At 50.8% G+C, this 20,494-nt stretch overlaps 1 protein-coding gene across 7 annotated transcripts in view; it reads left to right on the forward strand.

Annotated features, from left to right (window-relative positions):
* SHANK3 (SH3 and multiple ankyrin repeat domains 3) overlaps window positions 1-20,494 on the forward strand; it is a 425,727-nt gene that overhangs the window by 372,461 nt on the left and 32,772 nt on the right. For all 7 annotated transcript variants that reach the window (XM_060279323.1, XM_060279324.1, XM_060279320.1 and 4 more), the window contains 2 exons: window positions 461-588; window positions 8,262-8,355. In XM_060279323.1, coding sequence (XP_060135306.1) covers window positions 461-588; window positions 8,262-8,355 — 222 coding nt within the window. The remainder of the gene's footprint in view (window positions 1-460; window positions 589-8,261; window positions 8,356-20,494) is intronic.

Genomic DNA, 20,494 nt, shown 5'->3' on the forward strand with positions numbered 1-20,494 from the left:
CTCGTGCCAACTTCTTATGCTTCTGGGTAGGCTTGTTGTTGTCAGGCACCGAAAAAGGTACAGTGAAGGCACCCGCCTGGCGTCAAGAGGCAGGGAGTTCCAAAGTACAGACGCCACCAAACTAAAAGATCCTTACAAATGTGGAGATGGTATTAAGTTGCGCCTGTAATAGTGCCCGATCGAAGTGGCCGATCTCCTAGACCGGATTGTGGCCCTTCGGGTGCTGATCCTTCCAAGGAGCTGCGGGGTTCCTGTGGCGGGGGGAAGGGGGTGCTTTTCTCCTCCAAGGTGAAGGGAGTGATGCCTCACCAGCCACCCAGAAGGCCTCAGGGCTCCCTTGCTGGCATGCAAGCACACACACACACACCCTTTGGCAGCTCACTCAGCCCATCTCTGTGTCGAGTTCCTGCTTTCGGAGGACAAGCCTGGCTCACGGGGATGCTATGTCTTGACTTTGCAGAGAAGCTGGACGAGATCTTGGCAGCTGCCGAGCCCTCGCTGAGAGCGGACATCGTGGAGGCAGATTCCAGGGCAGCCACTGTGAAGCAGAGACCCACCAGCAGAAGGATCACTCCTGCGGAGATCAGTGTGAGAGATACGGGAGCACGGCCAGCGGGGAGGCAGGGGAGGGTGTGCGGCAAGGAAAGCCACAAACTGGGAAGGATTCCGGGGGCGGGGGAGCAGCCTTTCGGGGACAGGAAGCCAGAGAGAGCGAAGGACACGGCCTGTCTCACTGCAGTACTTTGCCCTGGTTGAAAAGTAAGGAACCGGGGGGGGGGGATCTACATTTATTTCATGAAAATTATACACCAAACACCCACCCTCAAAGAGGTTTACAAAAAGATAAGGCAGGAAATGCAACGCACCAAAAGTTAAAATACTAAAACAAGTTAGATTTCACACCAACTTCCTAAGCTTCTGGGTTGTCTAAACAAAAATGTGTTGGTTTGTTGTTGTTTTTAGCAGAAACCCAAAAGAGTACAGTGAAGGCTCCTGTTTGATATCAATAGGCAGGGAGTTCCAAAGGTGCTGCCACACTAAATGATCAAGTGCTTAGAAACGTGGAATGGGTGTTATGGGGCACCTGCAGTACAGTGGTCCCTTGGTTCTCAAACTTAATCCGTTCCAGAAGTCCGTTCCAAAACCAAAGCGTTCCAAAACCAAGGCACGCTTTCCCATAGAAAGTAATGCAAAACGGATTAATCCGTTCCAGACTTTTAAAAACAACCCCTCAAACAGCCATTTAACATGAATTTTACGATCTAACGATACCATGGATCCATAAATTGAAAGCAATAAACAATGTACTGCAGTCGCACAATCAATCAGGAGCTGAGCTGGGTTCCACACAGGTAGGTAGCCGTGTTGGTCTGAGTCGAAGCAAAATTTAAAAATTCCTTCAGTAGCACTTTTAGTTGGTCTTTAAGGTGCTACTGAAGGAATTTTTTTATTTGGGTTCCACACAGTCACTGAAAAAAGAAGAGAGTCACAAGAATGCAAAATAAATAGCAAAAACAGACCTCAGCGTAACACTCAAAACGGAGGATGTTCAGCTTCCGAAAACAGTTCACAAACCAGAAGACTTACTGTGAGGGACAGGGGATATCGCGAAGTCCCTCCCCTCCTGAGTTCAAGCCCGTCCCCGAGCAAAGGGGAAAGCAGGGAGAGTTCCGATTCCAGTGGGGAAGCAGGAAGTCGTGTCCGAGGCTCAGGCAAGGTAGAGGAGCCAGGGTCCCAGGTGGGACAGGAAGGGGCAAGCAAGGGGGGAAGACCCATCCCCCCAACTCCAGAATTACGCAGGAAGAGGAGGGGCAAGAGGATGGGTCTGCCAAAGCTTTTGTGTTGGAGAAAGACGCGCCAAAAGCCATTAGGAGGTTCTGAAACCGACTGACCACATCACTCCGTGTAAATAGCAATGACTTGAGCACTGTAAATACGCAGCACCAATAAAAGAATAAAATGCAGAGCTGCGTGGCGTCGTTACTCTGAAGTAGTCCACTCCGGCCACCGTGACAGCAACCTCCTAATCATTTTTGGGCTACTTTGGAGTTGCCGGGATGAGCGTGTCAGAGGCGGAGAAGTGGCGGCAGATCGCGGAGCAAGCCCAGCTAGAACTGCAGCAGCTGTCGCTGCAGGCGCAGGGAGAATTGAAGGCAGCTAAAGAGGAGACTAAGAAGGTCCAGGACGACCGGCTACAACTTGCGGAACAGGTGAGAGAGCTTCAGGAAAAAGAGCAGCAATTAAGGGCGGTGGCGGTAGACCTCCAAAACAAGCTGGATGCAGAGAAAAACAAGGCGGGAGGGGCACCCCGAGTCCAAGTGCTGCCAGGAAGGAGAGCTGGGACCCTAGTTAGCAAGTTCAATGGAGACCCGAAGGAATTTCAAGGCTTTGAGACTGAGATTGTGTATGCTCTTGAGCTGCACCACGATGAGTTCCCTGATGATGAGCACAGAGTAGCGTTTATTGTGGAGCACCTTACCGGGGCAGCCAGGGAGTGGCTAAGACCGTTAATTGCAACAAGGAATCCTTGCATGAAGAATGTCAAACTATTTCTAGAAGGTTTGAAAACGATGTATTCGTCCGATAGTCATATGGACCAGACTAAGGAGGAACTTCATAATTTACGCCAAGGAAATATGACAGTTCGCGCGTATTGGGCGAAATTCACCATGCTGGTGCACAGATTGGGGTGGGAACTGGGGTCCCCCCCAATGCAAGCGGCGTTCTACTTGGGGTTGCATGAGGAGGTGAAGGATGAGCTCTCGAGAGGTCCAAAGCCCAGTGATATGGATCAGCTGAGCAAAGCGGCTCTGGCGGTGGGGGTGAGACAGGAATCCCGGTGGAGCGACAAACAAGCAACGCGCGCAAAGCGGGCTTGGTTCCCACGGTCGCAGGAGAAACCACTCCCCCAACAACCCTTTCAAGCCACGCCTGGGGCCAACCAGGACCAGGAACCCATGCAGATTGATAGCGCGCGCGCGCGGGCTTTTCAAACCCCAGCGGCGCCAAGACGCAAGGAGGGAAAGGGCGGGAATTGCTTTCTCTGCAACTCCCCCCAGCATCTCGTCAGAGACTGCCCACATCGCAGGGAGTGGCAAGGAAGGGCGGGAACGGTGGTGCCCTCCCCCACTGACGCAGCACCACAGCAGGGAAACGGGAAAGCCTGGCTGCAGGAGACAAGGGGCAGCAGCCAGGCACAGTCAGCAGACAACAGCCCCAGCCCACCCACCCGCACAGAGAGGAGCAGAGCCAGCCCACCCCTCCCAGAGCAGGAGTGGTTCTAGAAGTCACGCTAACGCTCCCTAATGGCTATCCCCTGACAGTCCTTGCCTTAATTGACAGTGGTGCCTCAGCGAACTTCTTCTCGAGAAACTTTGCAGAAGAGCACCAGATCCAGCTTCTGCAGCTGGATTTTCCCCTTCACGTGGCAACCATTGACGGCAGAGAGCTGCTGGGGGGGGGCCATCACTCATCAAACCCCCCCCATGAGAATGACGGTGGGAAGGCACTCAGAGACACTGGCATTCAACGTCACCACCATCTCAGACCCCCCCATCGTCTTGGGCATGAGCTGGCTGGCGCGCCACGACCCCTCCATCAGTTGGCACCAGAGATGCATCACTTTTGGATCGGACTTTTGCCTGGAACATTGCATGCAGCACCAACCAGGGGAGGGGCCTCCGATAGCCACGGTGGCCACCATGCACGTCAAAGGGGGTGAGGCGATACCCAAGCCGTACTGGGACCTGCAGGAGGTCTTCAGCGAAGCGGAGTCCGACCACCTACCCCCACACAGGCCTTTTGACTGCCAGATCAACCTGGTGCCAGGGGCAACTATACCCCCAGCCAAGCTGTACGCCATGTCAGACCAGGAACTGGAGGATCTGCGCGCTTTCATCGACAAGAACCTCAAGCGGGGGTTCATCAGAGAAAGCAAGGCAGCAGGGGGCAGCCCGGTCTTCTGGGTGGACAAGAAAGACACGCAACAGCGCCGCCTGGTGGTGGATTTTAGACGGCTGAATTCGGTGACAGAGCCAGTGGCTTTCCCCATGCCCAGAGTGGATGATCTCCTGACAGCAGCACGCAGGGGCAAGATTTTCACCAAGCTAGACCTGAGGGGGGCGTACAACTTGATCAGGATCCGGGAAGGCGATGAGTGGAAGACCACGATGTTCACGCCTCTCGGCTCTTTTGAATATCTGGTGATGCCCTTCGGTTTGCAAGGGGGCTCAGCATGCTTCCAGGCCTTCATGCACCACGTCCTGGGGTCCCTCCTCTTCAAGAACTGCCTGGTCTTTCTGGATGACATCCTTATCTATTCCAATGACCCAGTGCAGCATGTGAAAGATGTCAGGGAAGTGTTGCAGCGCCTGAAGGAGAACCACCTGTATGTGAAGCTGGAGAAGTGCAAGTTTCACACCAAGGAGGTGGACTTCCTGGGCTACAAGCTGTCAGACAAGGGGCTGGCGATGGACAAGGACAAGGTGCAGGCCATCCTGGACTGGCACAGCCCCAGGACGCGCAAAGATGCCCAACGCCTACTAGGCTTCGCCAACTTCTACAGGAAGTTCATCAAGAACTTCTCTCGCGTTACGGCTCCCATCACTGACTGCCTGAGAGGCAAGCAGAAGTTCAGGTGCACACCAGAGGCGCAAGCAGCGTTCGAAAGCCTCAAGAGGGTGTTCGCCTCAGACCAGAACCTGTTCCACGTGGTCCAGGACGCGCCCCTACGCATTGAGACAGATGCTTCTGAGAAAGCTGTGGGCGCCATTTTGTTGCAACTGGACACCAACAGGGAGTGGAGACCCTGTGCCTTCTTCTCCAGGAAGTTGACACAGCCCGAGCGCAACTACACCGTGTTTGACAAAGAACTTCTTGCGATCCACGCTGCGTTCAAACATTGGAGACACTTCCTGGTGGGCGCCAAGCACCCCATCCAGGTGTGCACAGACCACAAGAACCTGGAGTTCTGGAGAACTGCCAGGGTGCTCAACCAGCGGCAGATACGGTGGGCAGAGTTCTTCTCGAACTTCAACTTCTCCATACACTACATCCCGGGAGAGCAGAACGTCAGGGCGGATGCCCTCTCCCGCAAGCCAGAGTACATGGAGGAGGAGGCGCCACCGGCACCCAGGCACATTTTCCCCCCGTCAGCATGGTCCTGCGGAGCAGCAGTGGTGAGCGAGGCAGAACTCACAGCACTGACGGCAGCGGACGACTTTGCCAACCGCATCTTCAGAGAACTGAGAGGGGGGAGGGAGCAGGCAAAAGACTTTGCAGAACGCAGAGGGCTGCTTTTCTACAAGGGGGCACTGTACCTGCCCACCACCCAGCTCAGACGTACGGTCCTCAAACAGATGCACGACAACCCAACGGCGGGGCATTTTGGAAGGGACAAGACCACTCACCTAGTCATGAGACACTTCTGGTGGCCAGGGGTGAGGGAAGATGTTCGAGACTATGTACGGGGCTGTGACACCTGCCAGCGGGCAAAGGTGGTCAGAGCAGCGCCACCAGGGTTGCTGGAGCCCTTAGCCACGCCACACAGGCCGTGGGAAGTGCTGTCCATGGACTTCATCACAGATCTGCCTTCTTCCCGGGGTAAGACCGCAGTGTTGGTGGTGGTGGACCTCATGTCCAAAATGTGCCACTTTATACCGTGTGCCAGGGCAGTCTCTGCAGAAGAGACAGCCAAACTGTTTGTTGATCACGTTTTCAGACTGCATGGATTACCTTTAAGGGTTATTTCGGATCGTGGCCGCCAATTTGTTTCCAGGTTCTGGCGGCGGCTCATGAACCTCCTGCAGGTGGAGGTCAGCTTGTCGACGGCTAGACACCCGCAGACCAACGGACAAGCGGAGAGGGTCAACGCCATTCTGCAGCAGTACCTGAGATGCTACGTCAGCCAGAGGCAAACGGACTGGGTGGATCGCCTGCCACTAGCAGAATTTGCCTACAACAATGCAGTGCACGTCTCCACAGGGGTGTCGCCCTTTAAGGCCAATTACGGGCGCGACCTCAGATCTTTCCCAGAGAGGGAGGGGGAGGAGGAGGAGGAGGGCCCACAGGCTGAGGATTGGGCAGAGGAACTGGAGACGGTGCACCAGCAGCTCAGAGAACACTTGGAGAGGGCCAAGGAAGCGTACAAAAAGGGGGCAGATCGCCACAGGCGACTAGGGGAGGTCATCAGGGTGGGGGACAAGGTGTGGTTGTCCTCGGAGGGCCTTCCCACCAGAGGGAGGTGCAAAAAGCTGGCACCCAAAAGGCTGGGCCCCTTCACGGTCACGCAACAGGTCAACCCGGTGGCATACAGGCTGGCACTGCCAGAGGACATGAGGGTGCATCCAGTGTTTCATAGATCGCTGCTGTCGCCGTACAGGGAAAGCAGCAGGCTCCGAGACAGCGAACAAACCCCCGAGGGAGGGGGGGAGAGGGAAGGCAGGGAGCAACTCAATGAGGCCACGGCCATCCTGGATTCAAGGTGGGGGGTGGGGGGACTGGAGTACCTCATGGCATGGGAGGATGCTCCACCGTCCCAGAATGAATGGGTCCCAGCCACTCAGATACAGGAGGAATTCTTGGTGGAAGAATTTCACGCCCTCTTTCCCCACAGACCCAAGCCCTGGCACATGGAAAGGGAGGGGGAGGAGGAGGAGGCACGGGAGAGCAGCTCACCATGGCGCTGGGAAGCGGAGTTTGAGGAACCAGAGGATGAGGTATGGGTGTCACCGAGATCCACCCAGTCAGAGGAAGGAGCAGATTGGCAGAACGTTTTTACCCCCACCAGCTCTGACGCCACGGACTTTTTGGGATTCCCGTCCGCCCAGGCGGAAGGGGGGGGCTCGCAGGACTGGGGGGAGGTATTCACACCAACGGGCTCGGAGAGCACTGAGTTCTTAGGCTTCCAGTCGTCACCGACACATGGGGGGGGCCTGGGGAGGGGTGAAGGAGAGCTTGGGAGGGGGGTGGATGTGAGGGACAGGGGATATCGCGAAGTCCCTCCCCTCCTGAGTTCAAGCCCGTCCCCGAGCAAAGGGGAAAGCAGGGAGAGTTCCGATTCCAGTGGGGAAGCAGGAAGTCGTGTCCGAGGCTCAGGCAAGGTAGAGGAGCCAGGGTCCCAGGTGGGACAGGAAGGGGCAAGCAAGGGGGGAAGACCCATCCCCCCAACTCCAGAATTACGCAGGAAGAGGAGGGGCAAGAGGATGGGTCTGCCAAAGCTTTTGTGTTGGAGAAAGACGCGCCAAAAGCCATTAGGAGGTTCTGAAACCGACTGACCACATCACTCCGTGTAAATAGCAATGACTTGAGCACTGTAAATACGCAGCACCAATAAAAGAATAAAATGCAGAGCTGCGTGGCGTCGTTACTCTGAAGTAGTCCACTCCGGCCACCGTGACACTTACTGTCCGGGTTTGCAGTGTTTGGGTTCCAAGTTGTTTGAGTACCAAGGCGTTTGAGAACCAAGGTACCACTGTAGTGCCGATTCCACCAACTGAAGTGGTCAAGGTGGACTTGGCAACATAGATTCAGGTAGGTAGCCGTGTTGGTCTGACGCAGTCGAAATGAATAAAACAAATATTCAGTAGCACTTTAGAGACCAACTACGTTTGTTCTGGGTATAAGCTTTTGTGTGCAAGCTTCCTATCCCATGCTTTTTCCTGTAGGACTAATTGCAGTCGTTAACTGTCGCCAACAGGCTTACCATACCCATTGAATCAACCACCCATCTCCTACTACCCTTCTGAGAAAAACCCCACCCCACCCTCTCACTATATATAAGGGTCTGGTGACTTCTGTTCCAGCGTATCTGAAGAAGTGTGCATGCACACGAAAGCTTATACCCAGAACATACTTAGTTGGTCTCTAAGGCGCTCTTTTATTTATTTCGACAACGTAGGCGATCATCCATTTTTAAAATAGTAAAAGCGCTTGTCAAGTTGGAGAGCAGTCTCCCTTCAAAGCCTCGCTGTTCTTTCTCCAGAGCTGGTGGAAACCAAAGTCCCAGGGATCGTGGATTTGCAGAGTTGGGAAGTAGCCAGGCGGGGCACTTAGCCCAGCCGCCGGCATTGCTGGCATCCCAGCTCACAAATGTCTGAGACCTGGCCATCCAACTGACGAGCATTCTTGAGCTGGGATTCCTGCATTGCATGGGGTCAAGGACCCCTTGGGGTCCCTTCCACCTCCACCATCCTATGATGCAGGGCTGGGCCTGTTTCTAGCCAGGCCGAAGCATGACCCTTGTCCCCCTCTCTTCTTTCCAGTCTCTGTTTGAGCGACAGGGGATGGCGGCACACACTGGTCCGGAGAAACCCCACATTTCCCTGCGCAAAGGAATTCCACGGACAAAATCTGTAGGTAGGTGTGATGTTTCTACCCTGCCCTACCCCAGACCACGACCCCAGGATTCTCCCTTGGGTGTCAGGACCGTTGTGCCACAGCTTCCAGAGGTGAAGAAACTCCTCTCTGGCGCTCGGCTGCCCTGCCTCTCAGCCTCTCTTTGAAAAGCCAGCATCCTTTTTTCCCTCTAGGCCTCAGGAAAGATGGGAATATCAGCTATTAGGGAGGCCTTTTGTATCTCCCCAGTTTTGCCTTCTTGTCGTTAAAGAACCTCTGGCCCTTTTAAAATGCTAGAAAAGAAAAGAGGGGTTCAAGCACCCACCATAGCATAGCCTCTGCGCACTCTTATCTCAGAGGAGGAGTTGCCCCTTGGAAAGTGTATCTCATCTAGATGGTTTTTAAACGGAGTTCTCCGCTCACTCAAAATTATGCGGGTGCAGAAGGGCTGTGTGGCTCAGTGGCGGAGCGCATGGCTTGCATGCAAAATGCCACAGGTTTGATCCTTGGCAGGGAGAGCTGCTGCCAACCCATGTGGACAGAGCTGGGCTAGATGGGCCAGTGGGTTGACTCTGTACAGGGCAGCTTCTCTAGGGTGGGGAACCTCAAGTGCTTTTGTGTGTTTGGGTCTCAGAGGGGAGTTTGCAGTCCCTGTGTTCCCCTCCGGTCTTTTTTGGCTCAGTGCAGTACAGTCAACTTCCAACTCTACGATTCTGTCGTTCTACGATTTGCTATCGCAACGGTTCTACGTTTTGCCACCGCCCTTGCTGTTGCTGTGTGTCAGACCTGTGGGGCCGCAATACGATAAGGGGGAGAGGGGAGATGGAAGGGGGAAAGAGCACCTGTCAGTCAAGGTAGACACATCTGATCCAGAGGACCAAAGGCCTGGCCTGGTATAAGGCAGCTTGTGTCCCGTCGTCTCCTGTTGCCGCTGCCTCCACACTCATCTGCCCATGTGGGAATTTGGCTCTGCTGGCGCATTTGTTCCTCTCCACCCTCCCTGCCTCGTGGACATACAAGGAAGCTGAATGTTGGGGGATTCGAGACAGGCTGTAGCCTTATCAGCTACTAAGGGTCCTTTAAGTTGCGCCCAGGCAGGACAGAGACAGTCAATAATGACATCGGGGGTTGAATTCAGAGAAAGAATTTAATCCTTAAATTTAAGGGGCTCTCGGTGATCCATGTTTCACGACAAGAGTAAAGAAACACAAATTTGCAAAGATTCTTATACACTTCTTTGGGCTCCTTCCCCCTCTTCTGTAAGAGTGCGCACGCACTCTGTCCGGTCCTTCTCATAAACACAAAGGGGGTCACAAGTACATATAAGGAAGATCCGTGGCCGGTCCTGTGCATAAACACATGCTGACTCAACAAAGCCTTCAGCCTTCAGTAAGCCTTCAGTAAGGTTAGTTTACGCATCAAGCTAGCAACTTCCCGCGTCAGGCTGGAAGTGCATCATCGCTGATAATAAGCCCCTCTCTGCCTCTCGTTCTGTCCTCCAGACAAGGCCAGCTCTTAGCCTTGATAGCAAGTCTCACTGTTACATTGCACTTTGACACACAGAGGCATAGAGGCAAAGAGGAAAGCATTTTAGGAGGAATATTGGGGGGGGCAATGCAAACTATAGGATATTGGCAATGCAAACCATAGGATCAGAATTAACTCAACAATACAATTGGCAATTCTCTCCCTACAAGGCAAAAGAAAGTCCTTCTTCACGCAGCGCAGAGTGAAATTGTAGCAATAGGCAGCCCTGTTTAGGGAAGCTTTTAATGTTTGATGGATTTCTGTATTTTAATATTTTGTTGGAAGCCACCCAGAGTGGCTGGGGAAGTCCAGCCAGATGGGTGGGGTATAAATATTATTATTATTATTATTATTATTGGTACCTCTGGTTGCACTGAGTGCAACATGAGTAGTACGCAACCCGTGTCAGCGCTTCTGCGCACGCGTAGGTTGCGATTCGGCGCTTCTGCGCATGCGCATGATGTCATTTGACGTTTCTGTGCATGCGTGAACTGCCGAACCTGGAAGTAACCCATTCCATTACTTCCAGGTTCGGCACGTTCGTAACCCGTTTTGTACGCAACCCGCAGCATTCGTATCCAGAGGTGTGACTGTTGTTGTTGTTGTTGTTAGATTGGACATGGAGAGGGCTCTCCATGGCTACTAGCTGCGAGGGCTCAGTTGTCCCTCCACAGTTGGGGCGAGCACTTCACCTGAATCCCCGTTGCTGGAAACCACAGGAGGGGAGAGGGCTCTTGAGCTGTTCAGCCTCTGTGAGAGCAGGATGTTGGAGTGGGTGAGCCATTGGCCTGACACATCAAGCCTATGATCTTACGCTGCCTCGTCTACCTTCTCCTCCTCCCAGTAAGCAGCTGTGACTCATCGACAGGGAGGCCCTCCCATGCCATTCACTACTGACCAGAACCACTGCAAGCAGCCCATAGACATGGCAGGTGGTGCCTGTGGGGTGAGGATGCAGGGAGAGCTCAAGGGTCATTCTGGCCCCTCTATGATGTGGCTGAGATGTTTGTACCTTGGAGACTATAGGGACGCAGATGGCGCTGTGGTCTAAACCACTGAGCCTCTTGGGCTTGCCAATCAGAAGGTTGGTGGTTCGAATCCCTGCAACGGGGTGAGTTCCCATTGCTCTGTCCCAGCTCCTGCCAACCGAGCAGTTTGAAAGCACACCAGTGGGAGTAGATAAATAGGTACTGCTGCAGCGGGAAGGTAAATGACATTTCCATGTGCTCTGCGCACTCGTCACAGTGTCCTGTCATGCCAGAAGTGGTTTAGTCCTGCTGGCCCCATGACCCGGGAAGCTGTCTGTGGACAAACGCCGGCTCCCTTGGCCTGAAAGCAAGATGAGCGCCACAACCCCATACTTGCCTTGATTGGATTTAACCATCCAGGGGTCCTTTACCTTTACCTTCTTCTTTTTTTCTTGGAGACTTTAGCAGGCGGAAGAACCTTTTGAGGAAGGTTTATCCTCCTGACAAGGAGCCAGCTGGGAGCCAAGCCGCTTGCCATCCTTCTGGTGTAATAAGAGACTTGACATCTGGTAGCCGCTCTCAGACAGGCTAACTAGAAGCTTACGTGTGGCTGTCGAGGCAAATCTTTTCCTGGCTTTTGTAGCGGAGAGCTCCATGCTTTGGTCTGTGGCCTGGTGGAGCATATGTACGGCAAGGGTGTCCCTGCTCAGTCAGTCCGTTGCAAGCCAGCTTTGATTCACTGGACGCAAAACCAGCCCTGCTCACTCACACTGCTCAGAAGCCTTTGTCTTAGCAGAAATGAAATGGTCTCTTCGGAATGCCTTGGGCAGGAGGGAAACAATGCCAACTTAAAGGACCTCTGGCCTTAAAACCAGGGCTCAAATTAGAGGTCATAGAATCATAGAATCATAGAGTTGGAAGAGACCACAAGGGCCATCCAGTCCAACCCCCTGCCGAGCAGGAAACACCATCAAAGCATTCTTGACATATGCCTGTCAAGCCTCTGCTTAAAGACCTCCAAAGAAGGAGACTCCACCATACTCCTTGGTAGCAAATTCCACTGCCGAACAGCTCTTACTGTCAGGAAGTTCTTTCTAATGTTGAGGTGGAATCTTCTTTCTTGAAGTTTGAATCCATTGCTCCGTGTCCGCTTCTCTGGAGCAGCAGAAAATAACCTTTGGTCGTTTGGGGTGTGATTGGAGTGCAATTATAAGGACATAGGGAGAGTCTTGCTGGATCCAGCCAAGGGCCCATCCCGTCCAGCACCCAGTTCTCACAGTGGCCAACCAGGTGCCCCAATGGGAAACCAGCAAGCAGGATCCGAGCACAAGAGCAACTCTCCCCTCCTGTGGTTTCCAGCAACTGGGATTCAGAAGCATTGCTGCCTCTGAACATGGAGGGCAGAGCAGGGCTACTCTGGCTAGCTGCCATCAGTAGCCCTCTCCTCTTTTAAATCCATTGGTGGCCATCACTGCCTCCTGTGGGAGGGAGTTCCACAGTTTAACTAAGTGCTGCATGAAAAGATTCCTTTTTTCCTGTTCTGAATCTTCCTACAATCAGTTTCAAACTCCATAGAAGGAGCTGGTTTGCCCTGAGTTCATTGTGCTGCAGAATTGAAGCTATCACTGATTCGAACTACAAACATTGCAGAGGAAGAGTATGAGCAGCCCTGCACTCAGCTGGCAGGAAAAGAGAACAAGTGGAGGACTCCCAGGCAGATGTGAAATATTTCAAGAGGCTAGAGGAATGCTGGGATGCTCTCTTTCCAAAGCCCCAAATAATTCAGTGTCCTGTAAAGAGAAGCGATTTGTATAGTCCTTCCAAATCAATTCACTGGCCTGCTGGATCAGCTTTCACCAACCTGGTGCCCTCCAGCTGTGCTGACTGAGGCTGATGCAGCTCGGTAGTCCAACAAAACTCTCAGAGGATACCAGGTTAGTGAAGGACGGACTCAACCTCAGGCAAAATAGGCAGAAGGCTCCGGGGAAGCAACACAGCAAGATGGCTGTGCTTGAATGGCACAGCTGAGAGTCCCTAGGGCCAGAGTTTGATGGGAGCTTTGTCCAGCAACATCTGGAAGGGACCAGGTTAATCATAGACTCACTGTAGAGTTGGAAGGGACCCCAAGGGTCCTCTAGTCCAACCCCCTGCAATGCAGGAATCTCAGCTAAAGCATCCAAGACAGATGGCCATCCAACTTCTGCTTAAAAACTTCCAAGGAAGGAGAGTCCACAAGCTCCCAAACAGCTCTTACTTTCAGAAAGTTATCATTGTTTAGCTGGCATTTGGATGCATTGGTTTGGGTCCTCCCCTCTGGAGCAGCAGAAAACAAGCTTGTTCCCTCTTCCATGGGACAGCCCTTGAGATATCTGAAGATGGCTCTCCTCTCTCCTCTCAGCCTCCTCTTTTCCAGGCTACAGCTACCCAGCTCCTTCAACCGTTCCTCATCAGGCTTAGTTTCTAGACCCTTGATCCTCTTGGTTGCCCTCCTCTGCACACCTTCCAGCTTGTTGACATCCTTCCTAAATTGTGTTGTCCAGAATTGGACACAGTTTTCCAGGCATGCTCTGACCAAGGCAGAATAAAGTGGTACTATGACTTCCCTTGATCTGGGCACTACACTTCTGCAGCCTAGAATAGCTCTTAGCTTTTTTCACTGCTGGTTGCCTCTCCCTGGTCTTGAGCATCCTTGAAGTTAACGGCCTTGAGGAGCAAACGCCCATCCGATAGATGTTGTTGTTGTTTAGTCGTTTAGACGTGTCCGACTCTTCATGACCCCATGGACCAGAGCACACAAGGCACTCCTGTCTTGCACTGCCTCCCGCAGTTTGGTCAAACTCATGTTCGTAGCTTCGAGAACACTGTCCAACCATCTCGTCCTCTGTCGTCCCCTTCTACTTGTGCCCTCCATCTTTCCCAACATCAGGGTCTTGTCCAGGGAGTCTTCTCTTCTCATGAGGTGGCCAAAGTATTGGAGCCTCAACTTCACAATCTGTCCTTCCAGTGAGCACTCAGGGCTGAATGGATAGGTTTGATCTTCTTGCAGTCCATGGGACTCTCAAGAGTCTCCTCCAGCACCAGAATTCAAAAGCATCAATTCTTCGACGATCAGCCTTCTTTATGGTCCAGCTCTCACTTCCATCCATCACTACTGGGAAAACCATAGCTTTAACTATATGGACCTTTGTCGGCAAGGTGATGTCTCTGCTTTTTAAGATGCTGTCTAGGTTTGTCATTGCTTTTCTCCCAAGAAGCAGGCGTCTTTTAATTTCGTGACCGCTGAACCCCAAATGGTATTTGGTGGCATTCAGGAGACCCGATGAATTCTCTGCTCCATCCCCACCATGCCAGAACTGTGGCTACAACGCTGCTCCCATTGAGAAAGTGAGGAAGGCCGACCTCATGGTGTGAGACATTAATGGGCACCTGGAAATGTTCTGGAGGCTGGAGGCGCTGATGAATAAATGGCTGTGAGTCACAGCCCAGCATCTCCTGAACTGTTCCTCCTTGGCGTGACGCTGAGGCACACGAGTCGGGAAGCAGAGATCCAAGATTGGCTTTCCATAGTGGAATCCTTCCAGGTAGACCCAGAATTAGAATTTTAAAAGGCAATGATTGGCATCATTAAAAAAAAATGAAGGAAGGAAGGAAGTGGATTCAGAGCAGCTGCAGCAGGATCTGAGGAGGAGGGCAAAGGAGGAGGGCAGTCATCGGCTTCTGATATTTTTATTCCAGGCTGATGAGCCAAAAGCAAATTACCTGCATCTGAAGAAGGGAGCAGTTGCCACAATAGACGTTGACTTCTGTGGGGCCTGAAGGGGCTCTTCTGCATTGGCTGTTGCAGACTGTTGTAGCTGCTCTTTTAGAATTAAGTCCTATTTCATATCCTAGAATTGTGGAGTTGGAGGGGTCCCCCAAGGGTCATCTAGTCCAACCCCCTGCAATACAGGGATTTCAGCTAAAGCATCCATGACAGATGTCCATTCAACCTCTGTTTAAAAAAAAACCTCCAAGGAAGGAGAGCCCACCTCCTTCCAAGGGATTCCGTTCCACTGCGTGAGGAAGGACTTTCTTTTATCTGTCCTCAATCTTCCAACCTTCAGCTTGGTCCATTTGATGTCCATGACTTCTAGAGTTTGGAGAGATGGAGAAAAACTTTTCTGTATCCTCTTTCTCCGTGCCATGTATGATTTCAGAAACTTCTATCATGTCACTTCTTCCTTGCCTTTGGGATTATGATACAGTATTGGCAGTTTTATTTTCACTTCCTCGTACAGTGGTGCCTCGCTAGACGAATTTAATTCGTTCCACGGGTCTTTTCTTATAATGAAAAATTCGTCTAGCGAATCCCATAGGAATGCACTGATTTTTTTTTTGCCCATAGGAACGGATTAATTGAATTTCAATGCATTCCTATGGGAAACCGCTATTCGCTAGACGAATTTTTCATAAAATGGATTTGTCTAGCAAGGCAACCTCCACTCGAAAAATCCTTTCGTTAAGCGGAAATTTCGTTAAGCAGGGCATTCGTTAAGCGAGGCACCACTGTATTCTTTTTGTTCTCTTCCTTTGGACAAGTCTTCTGTGTGTTTTTTGAAGGAAGCCTTCTTGCCTCTAACAGCATCTTTGACTCTGCTTGTCAACCATTCTGATGTCCTCCTAGCCCTCATGGTACCTGATCTACACTCCGCTTGAGTTCCTAATACAGCAGGCATCCCCAAACTCCAGCCCTCCAGATGTTTTGGACTACAATTCCCATCTTCCCCAACCACTGGTCCTGTTAGCTAGGGATCATGGGAGTTGTAGGCCAAAACATCTGGAGGGCCGCAGTTTGGGGATCCCTGTAATTCAGTCAAACTACAGTTCCTGAATGCCTCCATTATCATCCGTTTCGGCTCCCAAACGCCGAAAACCCGGAAGTAAATGCTCCAGTTTTCAAACGCTTTTTTGGAACCTGAACGTCGGACGCCTCGGTTGTTGAGCATTTTGGAAGTCGAACGGCCTTCTGGAATGGATTACGTTCAACAACTGAGCTTTGACTGTATTGTGTTCTTGTAAACAACACCCAAGCGTTGGGGAGTGATTTAACCCTCTTGACTTTGCCTTTCAACTCCCCTTTTTACCAACCTCCTTGGTTTTGGGGACGTTTCCTCTTCTAGAACTGTGAGAAGAGGATGTTGTGCTAGATGGACCACTGGCCTCATCCATCCACTCTCCTGCCTCTTTTTGAGTTAGTTATCCAAGCGCCGTCCCTGGAAAAGAAACTTGTGAAGGTGTATAAAAGCCCAGAGAAGAGGCGTTGGTCACGGGTGCTTTCTGTTAAGTCAGGCATCCCCAGACTTCGGCCCTCCAGATGTTTTGGCCTACAACTCCCATGATCCCTAGCTAACAGGACCAGTGGTCGGGGAAGATGGGAATTGTAGTCCAAAACATCTGGAGGGCCGAAGTCTGGGGATGCCTGTGTTAAGTGAATCGTACCATAGGACAAGAGAGTAGAACACGTGGCCTCTCCTCTCTGGCGTTGTGATTTCATGAGATCCCTGCACATCCTTTGACCCACTTTGACTCAGCTCTGCTGGTATTAAAAAGGACTAATTGCCTCCGATTAGCACCCCGCTAGTCACTGGCGTGTTTTTAATGATATGTTGGACAACACAGAGAACAGCCCCGTCGTCAGGCATTGTGAGCCCCCACGTCTTCCCCCCAGGGATTCCCAAAGAGTTAATTACGGACAACGGCAACAATCCGCCAATGATTCACTTCGGAGCTGAGGGCTGGCATTCCGAGATACTCCAGGAATCCAGTTCGACAGAGTCACAAAACACTCGGGAGAAGAGGCATGATGGCAAGATTCAGGGAGCAGCAGAATCATAGAACTGTAGAGTGACCCCCCAGGGCTCATCTAGTCCAGCCCCTTGCAATGCAGGGGTCACAACCAAAGCATCCCTGGCAGGCAGCCATCCAACCTTTGCTTGAAAACCTCCAAGGAAGGTTTCTGAGGGAGTCCGTTCCATGGTTGAAGAACTCTCACAGCTAGAAGGTTCTTCCTGTTTAGGGTTGTCATGTGTCCTCTTTTTCCAGGACATGTCCTCTTTTTCATGGGAATGTGAAATGAGAGTCGTCATAGCAATACATAGTTGGAAGATGTGTCCTCTTTTTTGCTGTTCAAAATATGGCAACCCTGGTTGGAATCTCATTTCTTGTTACTAATAATTAGATGAGCTTATTCAAGCACATCCATAAAGCCTTATATTCTTAACAATCCAATTTTAAAACCTTATTCATCTTGATACAAGTGATTTTTGGAAAGTTCTACTAATGTAAAAATCTACACACAACCCTTAAAAAGTATGCATTAAACATTTCCCTTTTTAACAACAAAACAAAAACCAATGTCCTCTTTCTTTCTTGGGTTTCAAATTAACTAATATGTCCTGCATAGTTCATTTATTATTTTTCCCCAATCTTCTTTATCTTCTTTGCGTGTGGCGTCTTCCTTCTATAGGGATGGGCTGATCTTGGTCTGGCGTCGACACTCAGGGACACGCAGGGACAAAGTATTCCGCTCTATAAGTCCATCAAGTCCAATACAACAATCATTTTCCACATTCTCTCCCAATCTTTACATGTCTTTTCCTTGGGCAGTGGGTCCTGAGTGTCTGGACTGAGGAGGGATGTCTTTGAAGGCACAGCCCCGTTTGCAGTCTTGTCTGGTTTTTCCAAAGCCACATAAGCAATGGGGTGAATGAGCGCCTCTTTGTGGCACTGAATCTGGCCTTGGGAAGTCCTCTATGCCTCAGGTTATGGCTCTGTAGCAGAGCGCCAGAGTTTCGGTGCAAGAGCTCGCGATCCCCAAAGTCAGCATCTCCCATCCCGAACCCCCAGAGTGCCATTGCTTGCCGGTGGGTGATGCCAAGCTAGGTGAGCAAGTGTTTTGCAAGGAGGAAGACCATGGAGGAAAGCGACCCGGCCACCTACTGTGCAAAGCAGGCAGGATGCCGGGGATAGATGGGTCAGTCACTGCACCCAAGGGTCAAATCGCTGCCCCCTCTCCAGTCCCTTGCAGAGGGTTGGGGTGGCCGGCTTGCAGCTCTGTGCCCCAGATGAGCTGCGTTAAACTTGGCCGTTCGCTTTGGGCTTACAGATTTATTTGTGGAGTAGATCCCACCTTCTGGTGGTGTGGAAATGCCACCGGCCTGTCCAGAAAGAGGAGCATGATAGACAGTAGAATGGAGGGGTGTTTGCAGGAAAAGAGAAGGTTTGTAACTGCTTTCTTGAGAGCCTCTCTTTGAGGGTTTGGAGCCCTAGAAGCCGGGGCCTGAATTGTGTCGGCATCCATCTGTCTTAAGAGACAATACAGGAGCGTTAAACTGTTGCAGCACTTGCAGTGGCCGTCTACTTGAATTAGTAAATAAATCTCCAGCTGCTGGCTCTCAGGACAGTTTCGTTTGTGGGGGGACTTCCAACGCCAACTGTCTTTTTAGGGGATTTTGAGGTGCGTCAATTTCACTTGTAAAGGCTCCAGCGTGTGTTGAAATGCAATCGCAGCAAGGAGTGTGTGCAAATTGGACAGTTTACAGTTTCTCGTTCTCCACATTTCCACATCAGTTAACCATTTTATATATTCTTTAAAAAACATCCTCATGAAAATTCATCAGCATTTTAGGGGGAGTTTCTGCTAATATCCACATTTTTGCAAAGCGATTCCCTGTAATATACCGTATTTTTTTCGTTTATAAGACTAGGTTTTTTTCCTTTAAAATAATGTCCAAAATTAGGGGGCATCTTATACATGGATAGATCTTCCCCCATTTTCTTAAATCGGAGTCCCCCAAAATAGGGGGCGTCTTATACATGGGGGCGTCTTATACACAGAAAAATGTGGTATTTGTATGTTATTTTCACCAAGATCGTCATCATCTTCTTCTTCTTCCCCCCCCCCTCCTTCTTTATATGTTATTTTCACTAAGATCTTCTTCTTCTTCTTCTTCTTCTTCTTCTTCTTCTTCTTCTTCTTCTTCTTCTTCTTCTTCTTCTTCTTCTTCTTCGCCAATGCAATTCTGGGCTGCATCAATAGGAGTATAGCATCTAGATCTAGGGAAGTAATAGTACCACTGTATTCTGCTCTGGTCAGACCTCACCTGGAGTACTGTGTCCAGTTCTGGGCACCACAGTTCAAGAAGGATACTGACAAGCTGGAATGTGTCCAGAGGAGAGCAACCAAAATGGTCAAAGGCCTGGAAACGATGCCTTATGAGGAACGGCTTAGGGAGCTGGGTATGTTTAGCCTGGAGAAGAGAAGGTTAAGGGGTGATATGATAGCCATGTTCAAATATATAAAAGGGTGTCATATAGAGGAGGGAGAAAGGTTGTTTTCTGCTGCTCCAGAGAAGCGGACACGGAGCAATGGATTCAAACTTCAAGAAAGAAGATTCTACCTAAACATTAGGAAGAACTTCCTGACAGTAAGAGCTGTTTGGCAGTGGAATTTGCTCCCAAGGAGTGTGGTGGAGTCTCCTTCTTTGGAGGTCTTTAAGCAGAGGCTTGACAGGCATATGTCAAGAATGCTTTGATGGTGTTTCCTGCTCGGCAGGGGGTTGGACTGGATGGCCCTTGTGGTCTCTTCCAACTCTATGATTCTTCTTCCTCCTCCTCCTCCTCCTTTGTATGTTTTTTTCACCAAGATCTTAGGTAGGTGAAAAACTACATTGCAAAGTTCAGAGCATTTCAAACTCTGAAGGGCAGTGTCCTGCATTTTGTATATTGTTTTGGGAAGGGCGAAGTAGTTAAAGCTAACTTTTCAATAACAAGGCAAGCTGGAGTCAAAGAGCAGGACGACCACATGGACAAGTGGCTGAAAGAGCCACCCTCTTCTTGGCCCTTTCCTTGGGGAACCTGCTCCTTGTCAGCTGCTCTCAGCTCCTCTCTGGGTCTCCTCCTGCTGCACTTGTCTGTTGAGATTGCCAGTCCCAAATATGCCATTTTCCTTGGCTCTGGGCTCTCGCTTTTCTGTGCGTGGCCGGCGTCCTCCAGGGCTTCGACACTGGCGGCATTTCTTTTAAAGTCTTTATGGAAGTAAATCAAAGAAGTGGATACAATAAAAATAATAGAAGTGCCCCCAAAAAGCAGTGCATTATATCCAGAAGAGACTTAATATTAGGTTGACAGAGTACTTAAGACAACGAGGGAAGCCAAATTTCACATTGTACTGCGGAGAGGAAGTCCTGGGGCTGTGTTTATTGTATAAAAGATAAAAAAAACCTCAAGCAGCATAAGATTTTTCAGGGTTCTCCAAGCCATTGGCGACACGTAATATGTGGCCTCTTTTCCCCACCCAGCTAATGCTAAGCTCCATGTGTTTTTATACTGAAGCAAAAGTTGGGGCAACTGAGGATCTAAGCAGCTGCCAGCATGCATGTCAAAAGCTCCAGAGAGCTGAAACTTTTCAATGGATCGTCCCAGAGATTTAGCAAACAAAGCCACAGTAAAGTTGCAATGAGATATTTGAGCATTTTAGACTGGCGGCAAGTTCTTGCCTTAGGTGGATGCATAGCTGTCAACCTTCCCTTTTTTTGCTGGAAGTTCCCTTATTCCAGCACCGTTTCCCGCTGCTATCCTGGATTGTTAGATATACCGTATACTGTAGACTGTCCCCGGGACAGGTG

The sequence above is a fragment of the Zootoca vivipara genome, chromosome 10 (genome assembly GCF_963506605.1).
Source record: "Zootoca vivipara chromosome 10, rZooViv1.1, whole genome shotgun sequence".
Taxonomy (NCBI): Eukaryota; Metazoa; Chordata; class Lepidosauria; order Squamata; family Lacertidae; genus Zootoca; species Zootoca vivipara.